The 20,333-nt window shown below is 38.2% G+C and overlaps 1 protein-coding gene across 1 annotated transcript in view; it reads left to right on the top strand.

Annotated features, from left to right (window-relative positions):
• filip1l (filamin A interacting protein 1-like) overlaps positions 1-9,874 on the top strand; it is an 85,812-nt gene extending 75,938 nt beyond the window's left edge. The window contains exon 5 of the mRNA XM_042512910.1: positions 6,468-9,874. Within this exon, the coding sequence (XP_042368844.1) occupies positions 6,468-9,312 (2,845 nt within the window). The 3' untranslated portion in view covers positions 9,313-9,874. The remainder of the gene's footprint in view (positions 1-6,467) is intronic.
• The last annotated feature ends 10,459 nt before the right edge of the window (positions 9,875-20,333 follow it).

The raw sequence follows: 20,333 nt of genomic DNA, 5'->3' as shown, positions 1-20,333 counted from the left end.
CTCAAAGCAAAAGACTGTATCATTTTGGTTTAATTTCACTTTTAATTCAGTGTTACATGCCCACGCATAACCGCTGAACCACATTCTGATTAATCTTTTAGAAACTGAAAACGAAATAATGCTGAGGAGCTGGTTGTCTGCCATTGCAAACTCGACCAAAGATATAAACTATTTAGAAAGTCATGAATCCCAGTGTTGTTGGAAATTCATGTTGAGCTTGTCACATTTATGGCCCTGCAAATTTACTGGGCAGGAATTTGTCAAGGTACCATGATTGTGGAAATAACTTTGTTCACATTAAGGTACCAAAAATGAATTGTACAATGATCATATTACGTCTCATGTGTATAGTAGAGCAATACAACAGCATATCTTAAATATATACTGTATTTATAGGCTGTTTATTTAGTATTTTAATAGATGAAGTGCTTTTTTATGGCCAGATTCATTCTTTTTTTGTCCTCCCTGATTGACTGTGGTTGTAAAAATCTTGTTTAATTCATTTATGTTGAGATATGAAAAAAATAATCTGGCTACGATTCCTGCCAACAACTTTTGCTACATCAATGACACTGAAAGTAAAGAAATTAGGAGTCATTTCAAGAACTTCTTTGCATAAACAGCAGCTATGCTTTCACAAAATAATGATGTTTTGTCTTAAAACACTGAATGGGGGTTTCAGGAAGCAATATCTCCACATTTCATGTTCCCACACATTTTCATGGACAAAGTTTCAAGAGTTTTACATGACTTTTCAAGGACCCATTAGATTAGTTTTTCTTGCCCTACTTTCCTGGCATTTTTCAAACATCAGATATAAACTCTATTCAAAGACAATTTCAGCTAGCTGGCACACATGGAGGGAGAGATTGGAGATGATGATGATGATGATATGGAGATCAAAACATAAATTACAGCTAAGTTATGATGACAGCTTCAGAAAAAAAATGCCATAATGTTACATTACATTGAAGGTTATCCACAGGGGACCACTGTAACAACTGCATTACACACAACAAAATTCAAATAGTTTAATTTCAATGATTTTTGTTAATTTCATGACATTACCAGGCCTGGAAAATGTGAATGTGAAATTCTGTAACTTTTTCCAGGTTTTCCATGACTGTGGGAACCCTGCATATTTGGCATTTTGGAAATTATATTGTATTATATATAAAGTGGGGTCCAGGGACCAAAACTGGCCACTCATGAGGATCAATTTGCCCCCCCAGGTGTTTTTTGAAAAATATTTTAAAAATATGTTTTTTTATTTGTGAGCTAAAAATGCTCTTTATATAATTGTTTTGTTTGTTTGTGTGTTTGTTTTTCATTATCTGAGCACTGCGGGCAGAGTGACAGCAAGTCACTGTGAGCGAGGTACAAAAGGCATTACAATTATGGCACCTTAGGAGGTTTCTAATGCCAATTTTGTATCTATCAATACAACACAATATAATACAGTAAAACCGATGTTTGCTTTTGGCCCACTGTTAAGTTTCCAGTTTTGGCACTCCAAGAGGAAAAGTTTTGCTACCTTTAGGTCACATTATAATCTAATTTATTCACACACACAGAAAAAGCTGTTTTAGGACACATTACGGTCTCTTTTGGAACACACCACTCCATTAAGCACATCACCACTACCCAGGAAGTTAATAAATATCAGAGCTACATACTTTACGCTTGTTGATTACACTCTCGGGGCATATCACTTAGCCTGTGTGGACTTTACATCCAGTCCGTGCACGGCATCAATCAGCGTCGCCCCTTCAAACTCTGTCACACATGAGAGCATTCAACCCTCCATCCACATGTTAAAGCGGAGGTGGAGATGTGTGTGTGTGTGCAGGATATATTGGTGTGTACATACATGACCTAATCACTTGCGGTTAGGGAATGACATATGGAACGTGTAACAGTGCTTTAAGCAGCGGGTGAGCCACAGTTTCCAGCTTTGGGAGCCACGTAAAGAGAGGGAAGCCCTGTGTGAAGCTCCCAACTGGATGTTTCCTTTTCTTTTTTTAATGGCATTTATGTTCGATTACATTTGAGGGAATATAAACTTGCAAGAAAGCCAGAAACCTGTAAAGTTGGGCGGCCTAACCCACCAAATGACACTCTGTGTAAGCCAGTTTTCCATGACACCTTAATGACCAGCGCTGGTGGTCATGCATCCATTTTTAGCGGAATCTGAAATTGGTGCCTGTTGCTAAGGTTGCAGAGTGGGTGGTACGGTGCCTTGTAATGTTGATAGCCATGAAACTGTTATGTCACCAGCTTTATGTGCAGCACTTTACAATTCACTCCTCAGAAATAATGTTCTTTCAAGCTGCTCTCTAACGACGCTCAGATAAAACATGATGGGGGAGGAAATGTGGACAAATGCTACATATATCAGCCGTAATATTTATGCGCTCCCTGAACGCTACCGCTTCTATGGCTCATACTAGATGGCGAAAGCTGGTCATTTGAGCTGCTACTGCTCATTAAAGTATGGTTTGTCTCCAATGTTAGTCAAGGGTCAGCTGCAGGATGTTTTTTCGCCAAAGGTTACTCTGTCTATTGTCCCTCCAACTTTATGCAGACTTGCAAATCTCCACTAAATTATACCTAACACGAAAAATGGTCTCAGATGTTGCTCTGCTGGCCAAACTCACTCATCTATGTGTGTGTCCCTGATGAGAAAACGTTCAGGAACAACTGATCTGGACCAACATTTCTCATGTACCGCAAAGTACACTGGGAATAGTGCAATTTAGTCCTATAAAGAGCTACAAGTGATTTCACTGCTGTGAGGGGAGCAGTGTTTTAGGAGCCATGTAGTTTCCTCTCAAAGGATTCGCCTTTATTAGCACAAAGTGCCCTTGCATGCAGTACACAGGATTAATATCCAGTTTAGGATTTAGAGGATTTTAAAGCAGAGTGATAGAGAGTTTTCTGTTCTACTTTGGGAACAAAGTGTATTTCTCTTTCTATTTTGGCTGATGACATCACTAGAAAAACAGCAGGGACTAAGATAAGACATTGACTAAACAGTGATTACAGGTGACAGGCTCATTTGCAAGGGAGATATCTGCATGATTTGCTTAGCAACATCTTGTTTCTACATACACAAACCGTTCGCAGAAAATGTAATTTTTCAACACATGCATGCTTCAAGATAAGGGTCCCTCGCATGACACACTTATCCGGAGTCCTTGAAAGTAAAGATGATTAAAATATTTTATCAGCACTTCTTGCAGCCAGTGTAACAAGGGCAAACTTAAAGTCAACAAAGCTAGACAGAAAATTACTGTGAGCCCTGGAATACTCACAGACCTTAAAATAAAAACTATGATGCCCGAAATAGCAGCCCTGCAACACAAAATGTCAGATTTTTTTTACTTCATTTAAATGCAGCAATACTGCAGTGTAGAAATGTTGTGTTACAAGTCAAAGTCTTTGCATTTCAAGAATTATGCATGGATTATGACTGACGCCTTGATGAGTTTATCAACATCATATACTGCTGAGAAGCTGTATTTAAAATACAGCAAAATCCATTAGTTAAGACTCCACCTGGTAACTTTTATAAAAACAACTTTTTGTCATCATATTTGATATTGTCACTATATCCGTAGTACAAGCCAGATAATCTGTGAAAGAAAATCATGTTCTTCTGGCTCTTTTTTGGTGCTTCTAATGGCATTTGCTGAAATCCACTGCAAAAAAACAAAAACAAAAAAAAACCAAAACAACGAAAAACAACCAATCAGAGCTAAGGAGTCTCAACTGCAGCTGTCCATCACTGCTTATAAACTGTGGTCAAACTGTCAAACTAGATAGCCCTTATCAAATATTAAGATTTTGTACATTGCCTATTACTCGTCTCAGTTTTTTAAGCAGTACACGAAAATATGTTTCTGAAAATATCTGAGGTAAGAAATAGGCATATTCGGCTCTCATTGGCTGTTTTCAGGTGTGGGAGATTCTAGCAAATTCCATTGGCACTTTGAGGAAGCAAAGAATACAGTCTTTTTCAAAGATCATCTATCTTATATGTCACTGTAAAAGACAGTTTCAGCAAAAAAAACTTTAAAACTCTGGCTTTAATGTAACTACTGCAGTAAATGAAGTTGGTAAATAAATGTAGTGGAGGGAAAGGTACAACATTTACCCTTAAAAAGTCGCGGAGTAGAAGTAAAAAGTGACATTCTGACTCTTACTTTACCCTGGTTGAATGGCACATCCTTAGACCATTATTTTCAGTTTTAACAGGATACAGTTTACATAAAATAAAGTTTACAGCATAAATCATAATGGATGATAGTAACAGTGTATTTGCTCCTTGAAACTAGGCCACAAAAATCTCCTTATCCACCCAAACCACAGTCACAATGAATCTTATGCTTGTCCTTATAATATTTTATTGAGTGTTGTTTGGTCTGGATTTAATTGCAACACATGGATGCAGTTACATGTGTCCCTGTACCCGCTCCCGCCCTTTAGCAGCTACCGGAGAGAGAAATGACACGCACTCTGCTGCTGAGAAGCGACCCACCCTTCCACACTTACATCATGGCCCACAACGCAAGTGTACATGTGGAATTAGTGATCCCTAAGAGTCAGTGGGGGGATTTCTGTATAAACTCTGTGGGACTGTAATTGCCGTTGGAGGTAGGGGGAATTCCTTTAAATGTATAAGAAAAAAAACAGGGAGGGGAGGTGGTGGTGGTTTTGCTGATGGGGAGAAGGGTTGGTAGTAGAGGAACCCCTTAATTAAAGGATTGTTCCATGCCAGTGGGCCATCTGTGTGGAAATGCCTGGCAGCTGCACACACAGCAGTCATAACATACCATCCTCTGGGACTGGAGGCACTTTGGCCTGGTGATGTGTGCATGTGCCAGACTTACTGACCCTGACGATACACTGCAACTGCATCCAGTGGTACACGTACAATGTACCTTGACATCATTTGAGTACTTTGTACCCCATCAGGTTTTTCTATGTAGAAATATGAGATAGAAGTAGTTGATTTTAACTTTACAGTGTTTGCCTTCAGGAGTAATTGATAGCCTCCATATGCAAGGACTTGCCCTTTATATATCAATTCACTTGCTCTCTTGCATCTATTTCTCTTCTGCGTTAAGTATTTTCATTTCATTGAGTAAACTGATGACCATCATTAAATGACATATTTTATGTATATTTTATATTATATTCAATGCATAGCAATTACAGTGCAGCACAAATGAGTAACTATAAAATTAAACCAAAGAGGGATTGCAATAACTGCAAGAAGATTGTGTAAAACAAGCAATCTGGATACATTTTAAGCAGATTGTGAAAACTGCAGAAATGACTTTTCCTGTTATACAACTTTCTTTCTTATTTTTTTATTTCAACAATTATATAAATTTAATAAGCTTATTTTTAAAAAGTGTATATATAAGTTTTATATAAGTTTCCCTACACCCCTTACAACCCACTGTTATACACATATTTAAAATGAGTCTAAATTACTTGGAAGCTGGCACATCTGCCTGTAGATGCTTTGACTTTTTTGGGATATTTTATTATTCTGAAATGTGCTCTTTGTTTTCATTTTAAATACTTATATGTTTGTTTAATGTTAACAGTGTTATTTGTGCTACTGTCTCTCTTGGCCAGGGAACTCCTGAAAGTGGGTCATTGGCTCCTGGTTAAATAAAGCCTAATACATTTGAGAAAAAAAAAAAAAATCATCTTCTAAAGAACTGCATCAGACAACCATTAAACAGCTATCATTTCATTAAAGAACATCCTTGTCAGACATATCCCTATATTTTTTTACAACATCTTATCTGCTGAGATTAATTTCAGAGTTCAACATCAATATTAACTTTGTATTAGCCTTTTCCCATTATTTCCCTGAAGGCTAATTCGACCACATGTTACACCCTCAAATACTATGGAAACTAATATTCAAATTCAAGGCCTAATATTTACAGCAGTAACTCAGGTTTCCAAACCATAAGAGAATTAGTTGGCAACAAGGGAACAAAAAAAAGTAACCGCAGGTATTTCAGACTACCAACCTGAGAGAGTTAAAGCCGCACTTTTTATGATGTGTTAAATTTTCCATGACATTAGTGCTCCTCAGAAACGCTGGGAAAATAACAGTGTTTATGATGTGTCAGTACTCAGAGAAGTGGGCCCAATGGGTAATGACAGTGGGGGTGTAAAGTTTCTGTAGCACCTTTCGTATATAACACAAGCAAATAAAGATTGACATTATAAACAGCAGAATTAGGGAAGTGTTGATCCAAAATTCACAAGAAAGTTAATTGAAAATTGAACTAAAACAAGCCAATAAAGCAAGGGCAATTAATAGAAAACTGCTGGGGTAAAGTAACAATTCTGCAGTAGTAAATCAACTTTTTTTCTGTTTTTTTATATGCAAATTCTGAATTTAAAAGATCACGTTTGCCTTGTTTTTGTCTTTGCAGATTGAAGCTGTTAATTGATCAAGAAAAGGCCTACCAAGAAAGAAAGGACGAAGAGCACAACAAGAAGGTCACGAGTCTGAAGGAAGAGCTGACAAAACTCAAGTCGTTTGCGTTGATGGTTGTGGATGAACAGCAGCGTCTCACCGAACAGCTGAACCAACAAACAGCAAAGGTCCAAGAACTGAGTGCAAGCACTTCGCAAGCCCAGGAGGAGCTGAGCTCAGCTAATGCCCATCTGCAGGAAGAGCAGCAAAAGGTTGTTCGTTTGGAGGCTGAGCTGCGTGACCAAACAGGTCGATACCATCAGGAACAAGAGGCCATGACTGCCAAGTTAACCAGTGAGGATGCCCAAAACAGGCAGCTGCGCCAGAAGCTGTCGACTCTCAGCAGGCAGCTTGATGAGCTGGAGGAGACCAACAAGACCCTGCGCAGAGCTGACGAGGAACTGCAGGAGCTGAGGGACAAAATTAGCCGTGGAGAGTGTGGAAACTCCAGCCTCATGTCTGAGCTTGAAGAGTTACGGAAAAGGGTACTTGAAATGGAGGGTAAGGATGAAGAGCTGATCAGAATGGAGGATCACTGCAGGGACCTCAACAAGAAACTGGAGAAAGAGGCCAATCAGAGCCGGAGTCTGAAGGCTGAAGTCGACAAACTAAACCACAGAATTATGGACTTGGAGAAATTAGAGGATGCATTCAGCAAGAGCAAACAAGAATGTAACTCACTCAAAAGTAACCTGGAGAAGGAGAGGACGGTGTCAAAGGTCCTGACTGGTGAGCTGGAAGTCTTGAAAGTCAGAGTCAAAGAACTGGAGGCTGCTGAGAGCCAACTGGGAAAGACAGAGCTGACGCTGAAGGAAGATCTCACCAAGCTAAAGACTCTGACAGTCATGCTGGTGGATGAGAGGAAGGCGATGGCGGAGAAGCTAAAGCAAATGGAGAACAAGGTCCAGAACAGCACTGGCAAACTCCAGGCTGAACAGGACAAAGTAACATCAGTCACAGAGAAGTTAATTGAGGAGAGCAAGAAAGCGCTGAAGTCAAAGGCTGAGCTGGAGGAGAAAATGTGCAGCGCCACAAAGGAAAGGGACGACTTGAAGGCCAAGTTGAGTACTGAAGAGGAAAAGAGCAATGATTTGGAGTCTAAGATCAACATGTTAAAGAAAAGGTTGCAATCACTTGAGAACATAGAGAGAGAATACATGAGAAGCAAAGCTAAAGAGGAGCACATCAAAACACCCATTGCTAACCGCTTCCAACAAGAAGACAACAAAGTAAAGGACCTGACACAGGAGGTTGAGCGCCTTAGACGCAAATTAAAGGACATGAAGGTGGTAGAAGGTGACCTTTTAAAAACAGAGGAGTTTGAATCACTGGAGAAAAGATTCACTAATGAGCAAGAGAAAGGTAAAGCCTTAATGGAAGAGTTGGAAATATCCAAAAAAGAACTTTCAAAGTACCAACTGGCTGAAAAGAAAGAGTGCAACCAGGAGCATGTTCTCTATAAACGCTTGAAGGAGGAGGAGGCAAAGTCCAGTCATCTGACCAGAGAGGTAGCAGCTCTGAAAGAGAAGATCCATGAATACATGGGAACAGAGGAGTCCATTTGTCGCATGAAAACCGACCACTCTACACTCCAAAGGAAGCTGACCCAGCATGAAGTCCGGAACAAAGAGCTGGCCAGAGAAATGGAGACGCTCACGAGGGAGCTTGAGAGATATAGACGCTTTAGCAAAAGTCTTCGCCCTGGCATGAATGGTAGGCGCTTTTCAGACCTCCATGTTTCCACCAAAGAAGTTCAGACTGAGCCACTTGACCTCATGTCCCCCAACGGTAAGACAATGGCCCCGCTAGAGCGCGCTGTGGTGAATGGGAAGCTGTATGATGAGACCGAAGCTGAAGAAAATGCAAACTACAATGAGTTTCAGCTCACCAAATGCAGCCCCTCGCTAATCAATAATGTAAATAATCTTAACAATTTGAGGAGAGCACGAGTCCCATTCATTAAAAACAAAGAAGGCCCCCATCAGGTGAATGGCAAAGTGCAACCGCGGCAAAACGGAAACCACGTCCAGCCCGGAGATGTTGTGTTGACCCACAGTCCTGGGCAGCCTCTGCACATTAAAGTGACTCCTGACCATGGACATAACACAGCAACGCTAGAGATCACCAGCCCGACCACAGAAAACACCCAGTCATTCACCAGCACTGCCGTCATACCCACAAGTGGAGGTCCGCCCAAACAGAGAATTACCATCATCCAAAACGCTTCCGTATCCCCGACTGCTAAATCCATTTCCCCTAAATCTAAGGGTTCTCCAGTCTCTGACGAACCATGCTCCCCAGATAGAGCCCTATCACCTTTCACTATGGCTACATACTCCAGAACAATGACTCCAGACTCTTGTGGCTCTGTAACCCCAGACAGAGCCATGTCACCCATACAGATTGTGTCCGTCACAACAGGCACCCCTGAACGCTCCCTCTCCACGGAGCCACTGGAAGTTGTCGGAGGGCACGCCGTCTTCCGGGTGACCCCGGAAAGACAAAGCAACTGGCAGGTCCAGAGGTCCAACAGCTCCGGGCCGAACGTCATCACCACAGAGGACAACAAAATCCACATTCACTTAGGGAGCCCCTTCATTCAGAGCATCACCACTCCGCCGCAAACGAGGAGTCCGTGCCATACGCCGGGACTCCAGGAGCAAAGGACTCAAGTGCTCACGAATTGCAGCACTCCTACTGGCAAAGGCAACAGCAAAATCACAAGTAGCATCATGATTAAGCCCACCTCCACCCCAATCCAAAGGCCATCACAAATTACCGTAAGTAACATCTATGACTGACCTGATAACCCCCAAAACCCTTCATCCCATCCTGTGTTACTGAACCCCGCCCATGAGATCCAATACAACCATAGACCCTTATACCCCAACGCTATACCCTGATACATTTACATGGCTGTTTTACTTGATTTATCTTAAACCAGGGTTTGAATGTTTCCTTTTTTTTTGGTTTGCTTGGTTCTGTGTGATTAAGTTCAAACAAGTGTTTGCCTGCATGAGAAAACAATTTGAAAGCACTAGAAATTTTTTGATTTAATTTGACATAACACCAGGTTTTTAACTTATGTGCACTTACTGTATTGTACTCAGTGGCCATTTTGCCATGTAGTCAGACTATTCACACTGATGTATCATACCAGTTTTTATACTTCATACTACCCATACTGCATTATGATTAAGTTGTTTGGTTTTCTGAGAATTAAAGTGTGCAAAAAGAAGTGTTATGTTTTATAGTTTGTCATCCATGCTTGCCAGTTTCATTTATTCACTAAATCCAGCATGTTTTGAATGTGTAAAATTAAAAAATAATAATCTGAGGAAAATGCAATCAGACTGAAATCAATTTTTTGATTTGATTTTTTCATGCATGAACAGTAACTTTTTAACAATGTGTTTATGTTGTTGTGTAGTCACGAGATTACAATTCACTCTCTCAGATTTGAACATTAAATCTGTCAAGACTTTGTTAGACCAAATTAAATAATACCAAAGTGGAAGAGCTGTCTGAAAACCCTTTGTGCTTATACAACCAGATAACAAGACTAAAAAGCTCCTGGGACTCTCACTGGTGTTTGCTTGCTTGAGCTAAAATCATAGGCTGAGGTCATAGTTTCTCCTTACATCCAGCACACAGAAACCCAGAGACCCAGAATGAAAACCAGAGTGATGTGAACTTGGTGTTCTCTTAATGGAAACTCTGCTTGAAACCTTTAAACCTCAGAGTGGTGCTACATGAAACTGTATCCAAAACAGTGCAAAAGTTTGGTAGAGTTATGGTTACTCCTCTCTTCTGGACTTTCATATATCACTAAAATATGATTTTGGTCACTGAAACATGGTAACAGTTAAACTGAGATCACAGGATTTCAAACTTGTATGTAAAGTTTTCCAAAAACACTAATTTAGACAAACTGATCTCTCTGTGGTCCTTGATGACCACAAAGAATCTACAAGTCAGTCCCAGAAGAAAATGTTGGCATTAAGCATTTCAACAAACCATAAAAATGTTCCATTGCAATGTTTAATATGTACCATATCAACATTTTTGACTTTGTCATTGGAGGTAGTTGGGATGGTGGATGGCATGTCACCTTGGCAAGGTATATGCCAGACCTCACACTACTGCGGACCATTATTCAAGAGCAGAAATAAACAAACAAACAAAAACCAATTGTAATTTAGTAATTTAATTTAATTTAGTAATATTTCCAGTGTTTTTTGGGGGGGGGGCTGGGGAAAACACTTGTCAGTGTTTTCCCCAGCCGCTTTTTAGACCAGAAGAGAATCTTGTTTTTTTTTTTGTTTTTTTTTTACAAAGACATCGCTGTCGTTCCTCTTTTAATTGCGACTGATAAAGTGGATGTTTTTAATAACAGAGAAATGGCTGCTTTTTCGTCCGGAATAGTGACCCAAAAGTAATTGGTTTTTTTTTCCCCAGAACATCGCTGCTTTACTGCTGGAATTGTGCCACCCAAACAACCCAAAAGTAGTTTCCTAACCTTAACTAAGTTGGTTTTGTGTCTAAACTTAACCACATATTAATCACAGCATTGTTTAAATATAAAGGAACATAAAATGTATACATATATGCTCATAAGAATGTGCAAATGTAACATATCCATGTTTTGCAGAAGCGTTTAATGCCAACATTTTATCTGGTGATTGGGCTGAAGACGAACTGACTTTGCAGCAGATTATGGCAGTGGTTATTAAGCGATACTTTCAGTTTTCCTTGGCCATCATCCACCATGTTGAGGTGTCCTTGAACAAGACACACAATCCCTACTGGGCGCTCGGTTTCTAAAAATGATCCATCTGGGACTGATGCAGTGTGACCAAAACATTTCCTTAAAATCAAATGAAATCAGCAAGAGAAAAACTACCAATTTCTGAAAGCACTGGCATCCACTAATGCATTCAATGAAACACACTTTAAACATCAAAAAACCCGATGCAGCATCTGGGTCTCAGAAACACTAATGCCTTTGTTGATAGCTTAACCTCAGTGATCTTTTAGCAAAAAGTCTCACTTTGCTTGCCATTTGTTGGGGAGTAACCCAAAACTTCTGTTTTATTTTGCTTTCCCCCATGAATCATGCCCTTTGAAATGAATCATCAGCACAACTTACGAATGTTCCTCCATGTATACGCATTCTTCTACATGTGGTTTTATGTGCCCACAGTGGAAACATTAACACGTACGTGCGAGTCGTTTAAATTAAATCTGTAACGAAGGTCAGAGTATGATGATGATGAGGGGATGGAGACTGAAAGACAGGAATGGAAGGGATGTGGGAGAGGATACAGCAATGGGGAGGATGTGGGATGATTTTATCCGTCGCGGCACATTTATAAAATAAAATCATGTCTCAATACAAAGCTGATGTTAGAAGAAATCTCAACGAGAGAATAATTGCAAAATTGAATAGCCACAGAGTTTTTCTTGCTGTAGTTTTTGGAATCAAAGTAAGAATCCGAGTCATAATATGAGTGAAGTATATGAATATGTAATGTGCCCAATAACTATGAAAGCCTGAGGCTACTAAGAGGTCTGAGTATGTACTGAAGTGCTGCTTCATGTCTTTTTTGCAAGGACAAGCAGCCTTAAATTACAAACAAGAGTTCATTGTGCTTTATCTGAGTATTTCAGATGAATAAGCTGGTTTTCAAAAAACATATGCAGGGCAATTTGATACACACTGTATATATCTGAGGATTATGTGTGAGCGCATCAGACAATGGCTGCTGTTCTCTGCTTCATATTCATCCAGAATACTGATTGAGCTCAAAATCGAGCCAGTATAGAGAAGAAGCTAACAATGCTTTAACCCATGAAAGAAAAAACAAAACTATTACTTAGGATTAGGGATGATTTGCTCTGAATCTTAAACGTGACTATTTTGGTCAAGATAAAAAATTAGGTGTACTTTTAATGTCAGTTCTTTTTCAAATCTTTCTAGAGTGAATCACATGGAAAAAAAATCAACATATCATATTAGCATAAAAGTATTAATTTGATTTGAAAAAAAAAGCTTATTCCTTTGACATATTATTGTTATATTATTGTCGGTTCCTCTATCCTGATCTGTGTAACATTAATTTGAAAGGCATTCCGCAAATTATTTTAAAAAAAATTTAAAAAATTAAACTTATTATTATTAATTTTAAAATTCAATGTCAGCGAAAAAGATTATTCACAAAATCCTACTCAGCATATTTTAGCATTTTAAGGACCTTTGAAAAACTGATTTAAGACATTTTGATACCAATTGAAACCTTTTTTTTTTTTTTTAGAGTAATTGCCTTTTTAAAGTAAAATGCCTTTTAAGATTTTTTAAGGATCTGTGGGAACCCTGATTTACTCAAAAAAAGACTTTAAATTCAAATTGTGTATTTTGCTGATATGATTAATAGATTAAAATATGCCTTACGCTTCCTCTTTGCCTCACAGTCAGTCATGCTTATCAAAAAAAGTGGTGTGATTCTTCTGCGGTCCACTTTAGCTGATTTAATTGGCTTTTAAAAATACAATCAAATTGGTGCATTTGGGTGACAGTTATCACACATTTATACATCCTAGAAAAGCTATGTTAATCAGAAAGGTTGAGGGATCTGAATGGGTTAAAAAAAGCTTTTATAAAGAACAAGCACAAAGTCTGTGCTGAGTGCTACTCCAAAATACTAAAAAGCACCAAGTCCTACGTGACATTTAGATAGAGCAAGACAACTGTTGCAGGATCCCAACCCAAACACACTCACACACAAACCAGTGTGACACAGAGGAGATGATTAAATCAAGCATTAAATTGAATGAGTGTGAAGGAGCGCAGCTGGAGAAACCGGATCCAGAGCAGTCTGGGCGCAATGAAATGATGCAGCGGCTAAACAAGATGCTATTCATTAGAGCACTACTTGAGAAAGCATCCAGCCGCTGGGATTACTGTCTGCAACCTCAATTACCCCCTGACTCACTTTATTCACAAACTCAACTCATCTGGTCCGGCCTCACGGTGTCCCTGCCAGACTGATAAAATGAGTATCAAGTGACATGCTGGGAGCCAAGGGGTGTTCGACTGAAAAACCTGCAGTGATGTTCCTGTTGGCTGAGAGTGAGACTGTAATCACACCATGATACTGCTGATTAGAAGCAGCATTTTTGGGGGGTCATCAAAAACAGCAAACATCGTGATGCAATTTTAAACAATCGGCTACTGATGTGAATAAAGTGCAGCCAAAAATTAGCACACTGCATGCCAGAAATAAAAAAAGACAAGTGGTGCACCACACTGCAGATGAGAGCGGATTTCCTCCTTTCAGGTCACAATAATAATCCCAGAGGAATTTGCAGCACCTTGACCGGCAGACACAATAAAAACCAGGGAGGGACAATAAACCCTCTCTAAACAAAAGGCTCCATACTGAGTGTGAGACACTGTGAAAGTAGCCACTCTCCCAGCGCAACACAAGCACAAAAACAAACCTCGTGTTTGGTTGCTGTGGTAACAGTCGGGCCGGGATTGCACAGTACGGGGCAGAGGAAGTACTTAGTTGAACTCCTGCTGCACCGCTGATATACGAGAGAACAAAGCCGCACATTAAGGCCCTCTTTCCATGTAAAATCAACAACACTCCCATGACGTGGAGCCCGTACGGATTTTCTGGCCCATTAGCTTCGCTGGAGCACAGGCCCCACTTATTCTGAAATGTACACCCCGTATGAATATTTAAGGATAGAGTTCACTGCAGGTTTTTGTTAATTCTCAAAACCTCAAGCCGCACAAGAATGTGTCCAAGTGCTTTTCTCAAGCGAGACGTTTGCTGCGTTGCTTGGGAATAACGTGAGTGGTGTGATGAAACTCATGGAAATACTGAAAAGTTTCGGTTTCACTCAGCTGCAGGAGTGTGGAGCAGATTGATGACACATTTTTCTTTGTCAGAGAGGTAGCTCTGTGTCTGGGTTGCAAAATGCTTTTTTTTTATTCAAACAGGCATCAGACATGCAGATATCATCATGTTGATACTGAGACTGGGAAAATGGCTCTTAAATCCTGCACCAGACTAGTGGAAAAATCTGCAGAGACTTGTAATATTAGACAAGCAAATCCTTTTTTAATCAATTCAAGTCCCTTTTGATTGGCTTAGAGCAGTATTAGTGCATGTGCTTTGTGTAAATTAATTTGGTCCCTTATGCTTTTTGTCTTGTTTGTTGTATAATTTGTTGATGCATACTGTAACTTTTGCGTGCCTCTATTGTGTTATACCTACAGCAATCATATGGAGGTAGGACAGAAAGGCTTCAAAATTAAAATCTGGCATTGAGAAGGACATGCTGGCTGAAATAAAACACTGAAAAATAAACACTCTAATACATTCTGATGTGTTTTAACAGAAGCATATTGCTGCCACGCCAAAAAAAAAAAAAAAAAAAAAAAAGATCGGTATCCGTATTGAGGTAATAACTTAAAAAGTTTCTTGTTATGACAATGTATTTTTTTTATATTTTAACAAGATGTTTTCATGATAGAACAAGACATTTTCACTTAATTACGTCACATCATACAAGGGTATCATGTTATAACAAGAAACTTTTTTTGTTGTAACAATAAACAATGTTTTAACATGAGATGTTTAGAGTTAAAACGAGAAATGTTTGTACGACCTAATAAAATGAAAACATATTTTTATAACATGAAAATATTTTATTATAACAACAATCTTTTCACGTGATTACCTTATACTAACCTTTTTTGTGGCAGCAACATGCGTCTGCCTTTTTTCAATAACAATCTTGTCTTTTTTATTTTCATGTCACTTATTCTGGTGTTGGTTGAAATGTTCAAATCACACAGTTCTTGCCTCTCCTCTCAAAATCTTGCTCCTTGCCCAAAACAATGACAAAAAGTTTAAACTGAAAAAAAGACTGAAAAACAGTGTAATTTATTAAAAAAAACTGACACTGGAAAAAAGGCAAGAAGAAAAATATCATCATCCAAAAACATATCAGAATGTAAAAATAAAATTATCAAAATAAAATAAAAAATAATTTTTAATTCCCGTCTTTTTTTTTTGTTCATTGCCAATATTTCCTTTTTCAGTGCCAAAACTGATTTTGATGCCAAAATTTACTGCGACTATTCTAGCTCATCAGGGCATCCTTGGAAAAGGGAACTTGCTGCCAATGGCCTTCCTTGCTTAAATAACGGTTATTATGATCTAAAATGCTGCAATGCTATCAATTTAAACTGATTATTTGAGATGGTGTAAAAGGGCATTTATGTCAGTACCTTTTGCCAAAATAGGTGCTGAGGAAAAGGTTAAGAACCAAGCTGTGAAAATTTGACTAGAAATTTATTATGTGCCAATTATCCCTCAATAACTTTGAGTTGTGCCAAAGAGTGATTTAGTCTCTGGAGCAGACGAACTAAAAGGAGCAGATAGACATCTGACTGTTCTGTGTGGGGGATTTTAAAGTTCCTTAAAATTCTTAAACATATGACAGACAGAACTTTTTTAAACAGAACAAATTCAAGGGACATGATGCCAATTTGGAACTATTTGCATGCTATAACTTTCCAAAAATACACTTAATTTTTAATCTTTTTTCTTCCCAACAATGTATCCAATAAGACATTTGTTTGATGTAATGGTCAATCTTTGGGCATTTTATTTATTTACCTTTTCAACAGGATATTTTATCCTCGCATAGGCAAAAAGATGAAATGCAACCAAATGAAATCAGTTTATCAAAATTATCTCTGGAAAAAAAACCATAATAAAATCAAAAGAATAATTAGAAAACAAATCTGTATATGGAGACTGACGATCTTGGTCATACTTACAATATTATCAAAAATATAGACAAAAATGTGACAAAAGTGACTTTTGGCCTTCCCATGGCCTTCAAATGATGCAACTTCCTGTTGATCATGTCACTTGTGAAATGTCGCAATTTTTAGAGGGAAGAATGTGTTAGAGTAAGAGGCCTTAGTGAAAACCTGGGGACACAACTTAAATGTGGGGGGGGGGGGGGGGCTAAAATCATATTTTTTGAGTGTTCTAGATAGCTTTTATTGTGATTTAACATGATGTGTACTGTAAATTGCAATCAGGACAAAGTGCATGATTGCTTGATACTGTAAGGTATTACACAGATAAAAGACATGCAAATGTATGCATGTAATATCCTGGGAGCAGAGAAGTCCTGGAAACATGACTTAAGCACTAGATGTCAAGTTTGGTTACACGCACAAAGCACTCTGGATATTTGCTCATATTAGCTCATATATGAGCTGTTTATATAAATCACTGCATCCTGCTCATGGATTTACAAGAAGTACACAAAAAGCATACTGTAAAAGAAGGAAGAGTGTACAGTTTATGGCTGTTGCTGAGGTTACTCATAATTGTGGAAACATCTTATCACGGTAAACAGGATATGGTTTCCACTGTATAAGGGCTGATCCACAAGTGATACAGCGTCAGTATGCTGGCACGCTGCTGCGTCTGTAAACACGCTGATTGAAGTGTGATTACACAGTAAGCGGAGCAGCGAGTTGTTTAAGAATCTGAGAAATGTGATGTTTCCCCTGATATTTCCTTTTCTCGTTTGCAGATTGTTCTGCAAACACCAAACACTGGTTTCTAAGCAACAGACTCACACTTTTATTAATAATATTGGTATAAACTGGGACTATATTAAATTAATAAAAGTTTGCTTCTTCAAGACAGCAGTCTCTTCCTTTAGGAGTTTATCATGCAGTTCAGGAGGTAAATCATCAAAACAAAAACATTTATATGGTTAAACTAACTATTATTTTCATTACTGATTCATCTTCTACTATGGCTGGGCAATACAGTATATCGGCACTATATCAATACTATGACATGAGAAATGATATTGTCCTAGATTTTGGATGTCATAATTGCATAAGTAATGTCTTTTCCTGGTTTTAAAAGAAATTACAGTAAAGTTGTGTATTTTTTTCAACTCATTAGCCTGTTCTAGGTGTGCTATTATTCACCTTTATCCACTTAGTCATTATATCCCATCACTGTAAATATTTATCAGAAATCTCATTGTGAAAGCACCAATAGTCAAACCTACAATATCATCATAATATCAATATCTTGGAGTCTGGTAAATAATATTGTCATACTTGATTTCCCAGCTCCTCCTTCCACCTGTCTTGTCAATGATTTCTCTATAAAATGACATAAAAAAAGAGCTTGTTAAATGATCAAAAAAGCTACTATACACATTTCATCCTTCTAACAATATTATCGTGATACCTCTGGGAAAACTGAATCATTCAGATTCATTTTTAACTTTGTTTACAGTGCATTTTGTCTCTTTTTTTGGAAAACTAATTCCACTCAAAATACAAGTTTAAGGAGGTGGAGAGAGAGTCTGCCACCTTATCTGTGAAATATCAACAAGAAGGGCGATTACACTTGTCAGTTAAAGAAAACAAAGCAAGAACATAAATGAATGATTTAAGGAGGAAATGTACTATTATAAATTTTCTGCATGAGACTATCATTTACGTGTGATTAACATGATAATATTTATTTTCTAAATATAATGTCAGGATCTTCAATACTGGTATATTGTGAAACCTCTACACTGCACATGTAAGAATATGCAACACTGTTAAAAGGATGTTATGATTTTCCAAAGTGGTAGCCATGGCAGAGGTCTCCTTTTCACTGGGAACATTTGTTAAAATTTGTATTACTGAACACTATCAAGTACAGTATCATAACATCAATATCTCATTACTGTGAGATAATTTTTATAGTCATCAAAAACTGAGAACAAATGTGTTTTGTTTTTTTTTGTAGGGACAAAGCCAAAGTTTGGCACCGTGCTCATTTACTACCCGTAAAATATGATTTGATATCATCTAGTGGTCATTATCTGTATTACAACAGATCTTGACTGAACTGCAGGAAACACTTCAGCCTGTGGAGTCACAATCATGGTCCTTATCTCGTGTGTATCAAACCTTCTCTGTGTACTGTGGATCCCATTTTCTTCCCGATTATTCCTAATTTTCTCTACTGTAAGTCACAGTGCAGTGCATGTCCACCTTATTATTTTTTTGTCTGTTTTCCACAGATACCTCTCGAAGCATTCCGACGACCGGGACCGACAAGAATCCCCAAACCGAAGGGCTACAGCAGCCAGAAAGGGACAAACGGCACGGCAGCAGGTCTGGGACAGCAGAGCAAGAGTCAGCCGCCACACACTCCTCTAGCCACGGGGAAAGAGCAGCCCACACACACGACTGCAGCACACAACAACAACAACAACCCAAACTTGGTGAACCGCAGACTGTGATATCAGTGATCCTTTATATCTTAGTCAGCAGATTTGTTTAAATGTTTAGAGGAAGAGGGTCAGCTTACATTTTAAAGACACTAAAAACATCCTCATAGTTACTACAGATATTAAAAAATCTAAAATAACTCAGTGTTTTGCGTGCAGATGATCTAGTGATTGCAAAAGAAAAAAAACAAACTGTCAAAGTAGCGCTTTTGAAACTTTTACCAGTCCCACTATCAGCTAATCCTCATCTGTGGTGCTCTGAAGACTGCAAAGTTTTTGTGTCAATATGTTCGATGTGTACACACTGTGTTAGCTGTATATAAACCTACAACGCGTTTTAGAAAGTAGTTCCAATGTCACAGCTATGTGTGAAGATGTCACTGTGATCGAAATAAAACTGAAGAGTAATACTAGAACATTAAATATGTTATATGTTGTGTCATTAAAGGAAAATTAATGTTTCTGTCAGCGTTTGTATCAATCTTTGAGTGCTTGACCTGACGCACAGATAATGACAGCCATTTATGGAACTCGTGGATATTTTTTAAATAAATGGCAATAATGTACATACGTGTATAAGTGATGTGTTGTAACGCAGCTCATTGATAGTGATGATATCTAAAATGTGACATTTGTGTTATTTTTGGTTATCAATAAAGACTTTTTATACCTGGAACAAGACAAATGTCTATGATCTGATTACAAAGAATTAAAATAGAATAAAATCCCACAGATGCTGTATGTATTTAAAACTCAAAGCTAATTTAAAAAAAAAAGAAGTAAAAAAAAGTTGCACTTAGCTTTATTGATACTGAAAACTTCGACTATAGGTACGTCAATCAATGCCATCAGAAACAATGAGAAACAAATATGATATGAAGATATTCAGAATATGTAAGGTAACATGACGAGATATGACATGACAAGATATTGGACAATGATTTGACATTTTAGGGGTTGATTGTCAAACAGGAATGCTACTTGTGATGCTATGATTGTTTAGCTAATATTACTGGTTTAACACACTAAATGCACATTGTCTTGCATTTTGAGCAAGGTCATTTTAAGCAAATTTAACAAGTGGCAAGTTGTTGTTTACAGGGGGCTGTTCTGTGATTACAATAAAAAGAAAACCCACAATAATCTCATCTTACAGCAGGTATGTGGAGTGTTTAGCACACTGCTACTTCACCCAAATGACAAGACAGGACAGAACATGACTGGCAAACACAACACAAACCACACTCTAATATCCGCCGTGATTCACACGTCAACCTACTGTACAAGAACTCACAACGCAAGTGCAGAAAATCTCTGACTAAGCCACTATAGCAGTATCTAACCAAAGATATCAAAGCTGTACAGTGTAAGAATACAGAAATAATGACTACATTTTAATAAGCAGCATAAATTATGCTGCTATTAAAGCATTTTTTTTCAAAGATTATTATTGGGGGGTGCTTTTTTGCCTTTA

This window comes from Plectropomus leopardus, chromosome 24 (assembly GCF_008729295.1).
Source record: "Plectropomus leopardus isolate mb chromosome 24, YSFRI_Pleo_2.0, whole genome shotgun sequence".
In the NCBI taxonomy this organism is placed as follows: domain Eukaryota; kingdom Metazoa; phylum Chordata; class Actinopteri; order Perciformes; family Serranidae; genus Plectropomus; species Plectropomus leopardus.
This window is presented reverse-complemented; position numbering and strand designations above follow the sequence as displayed.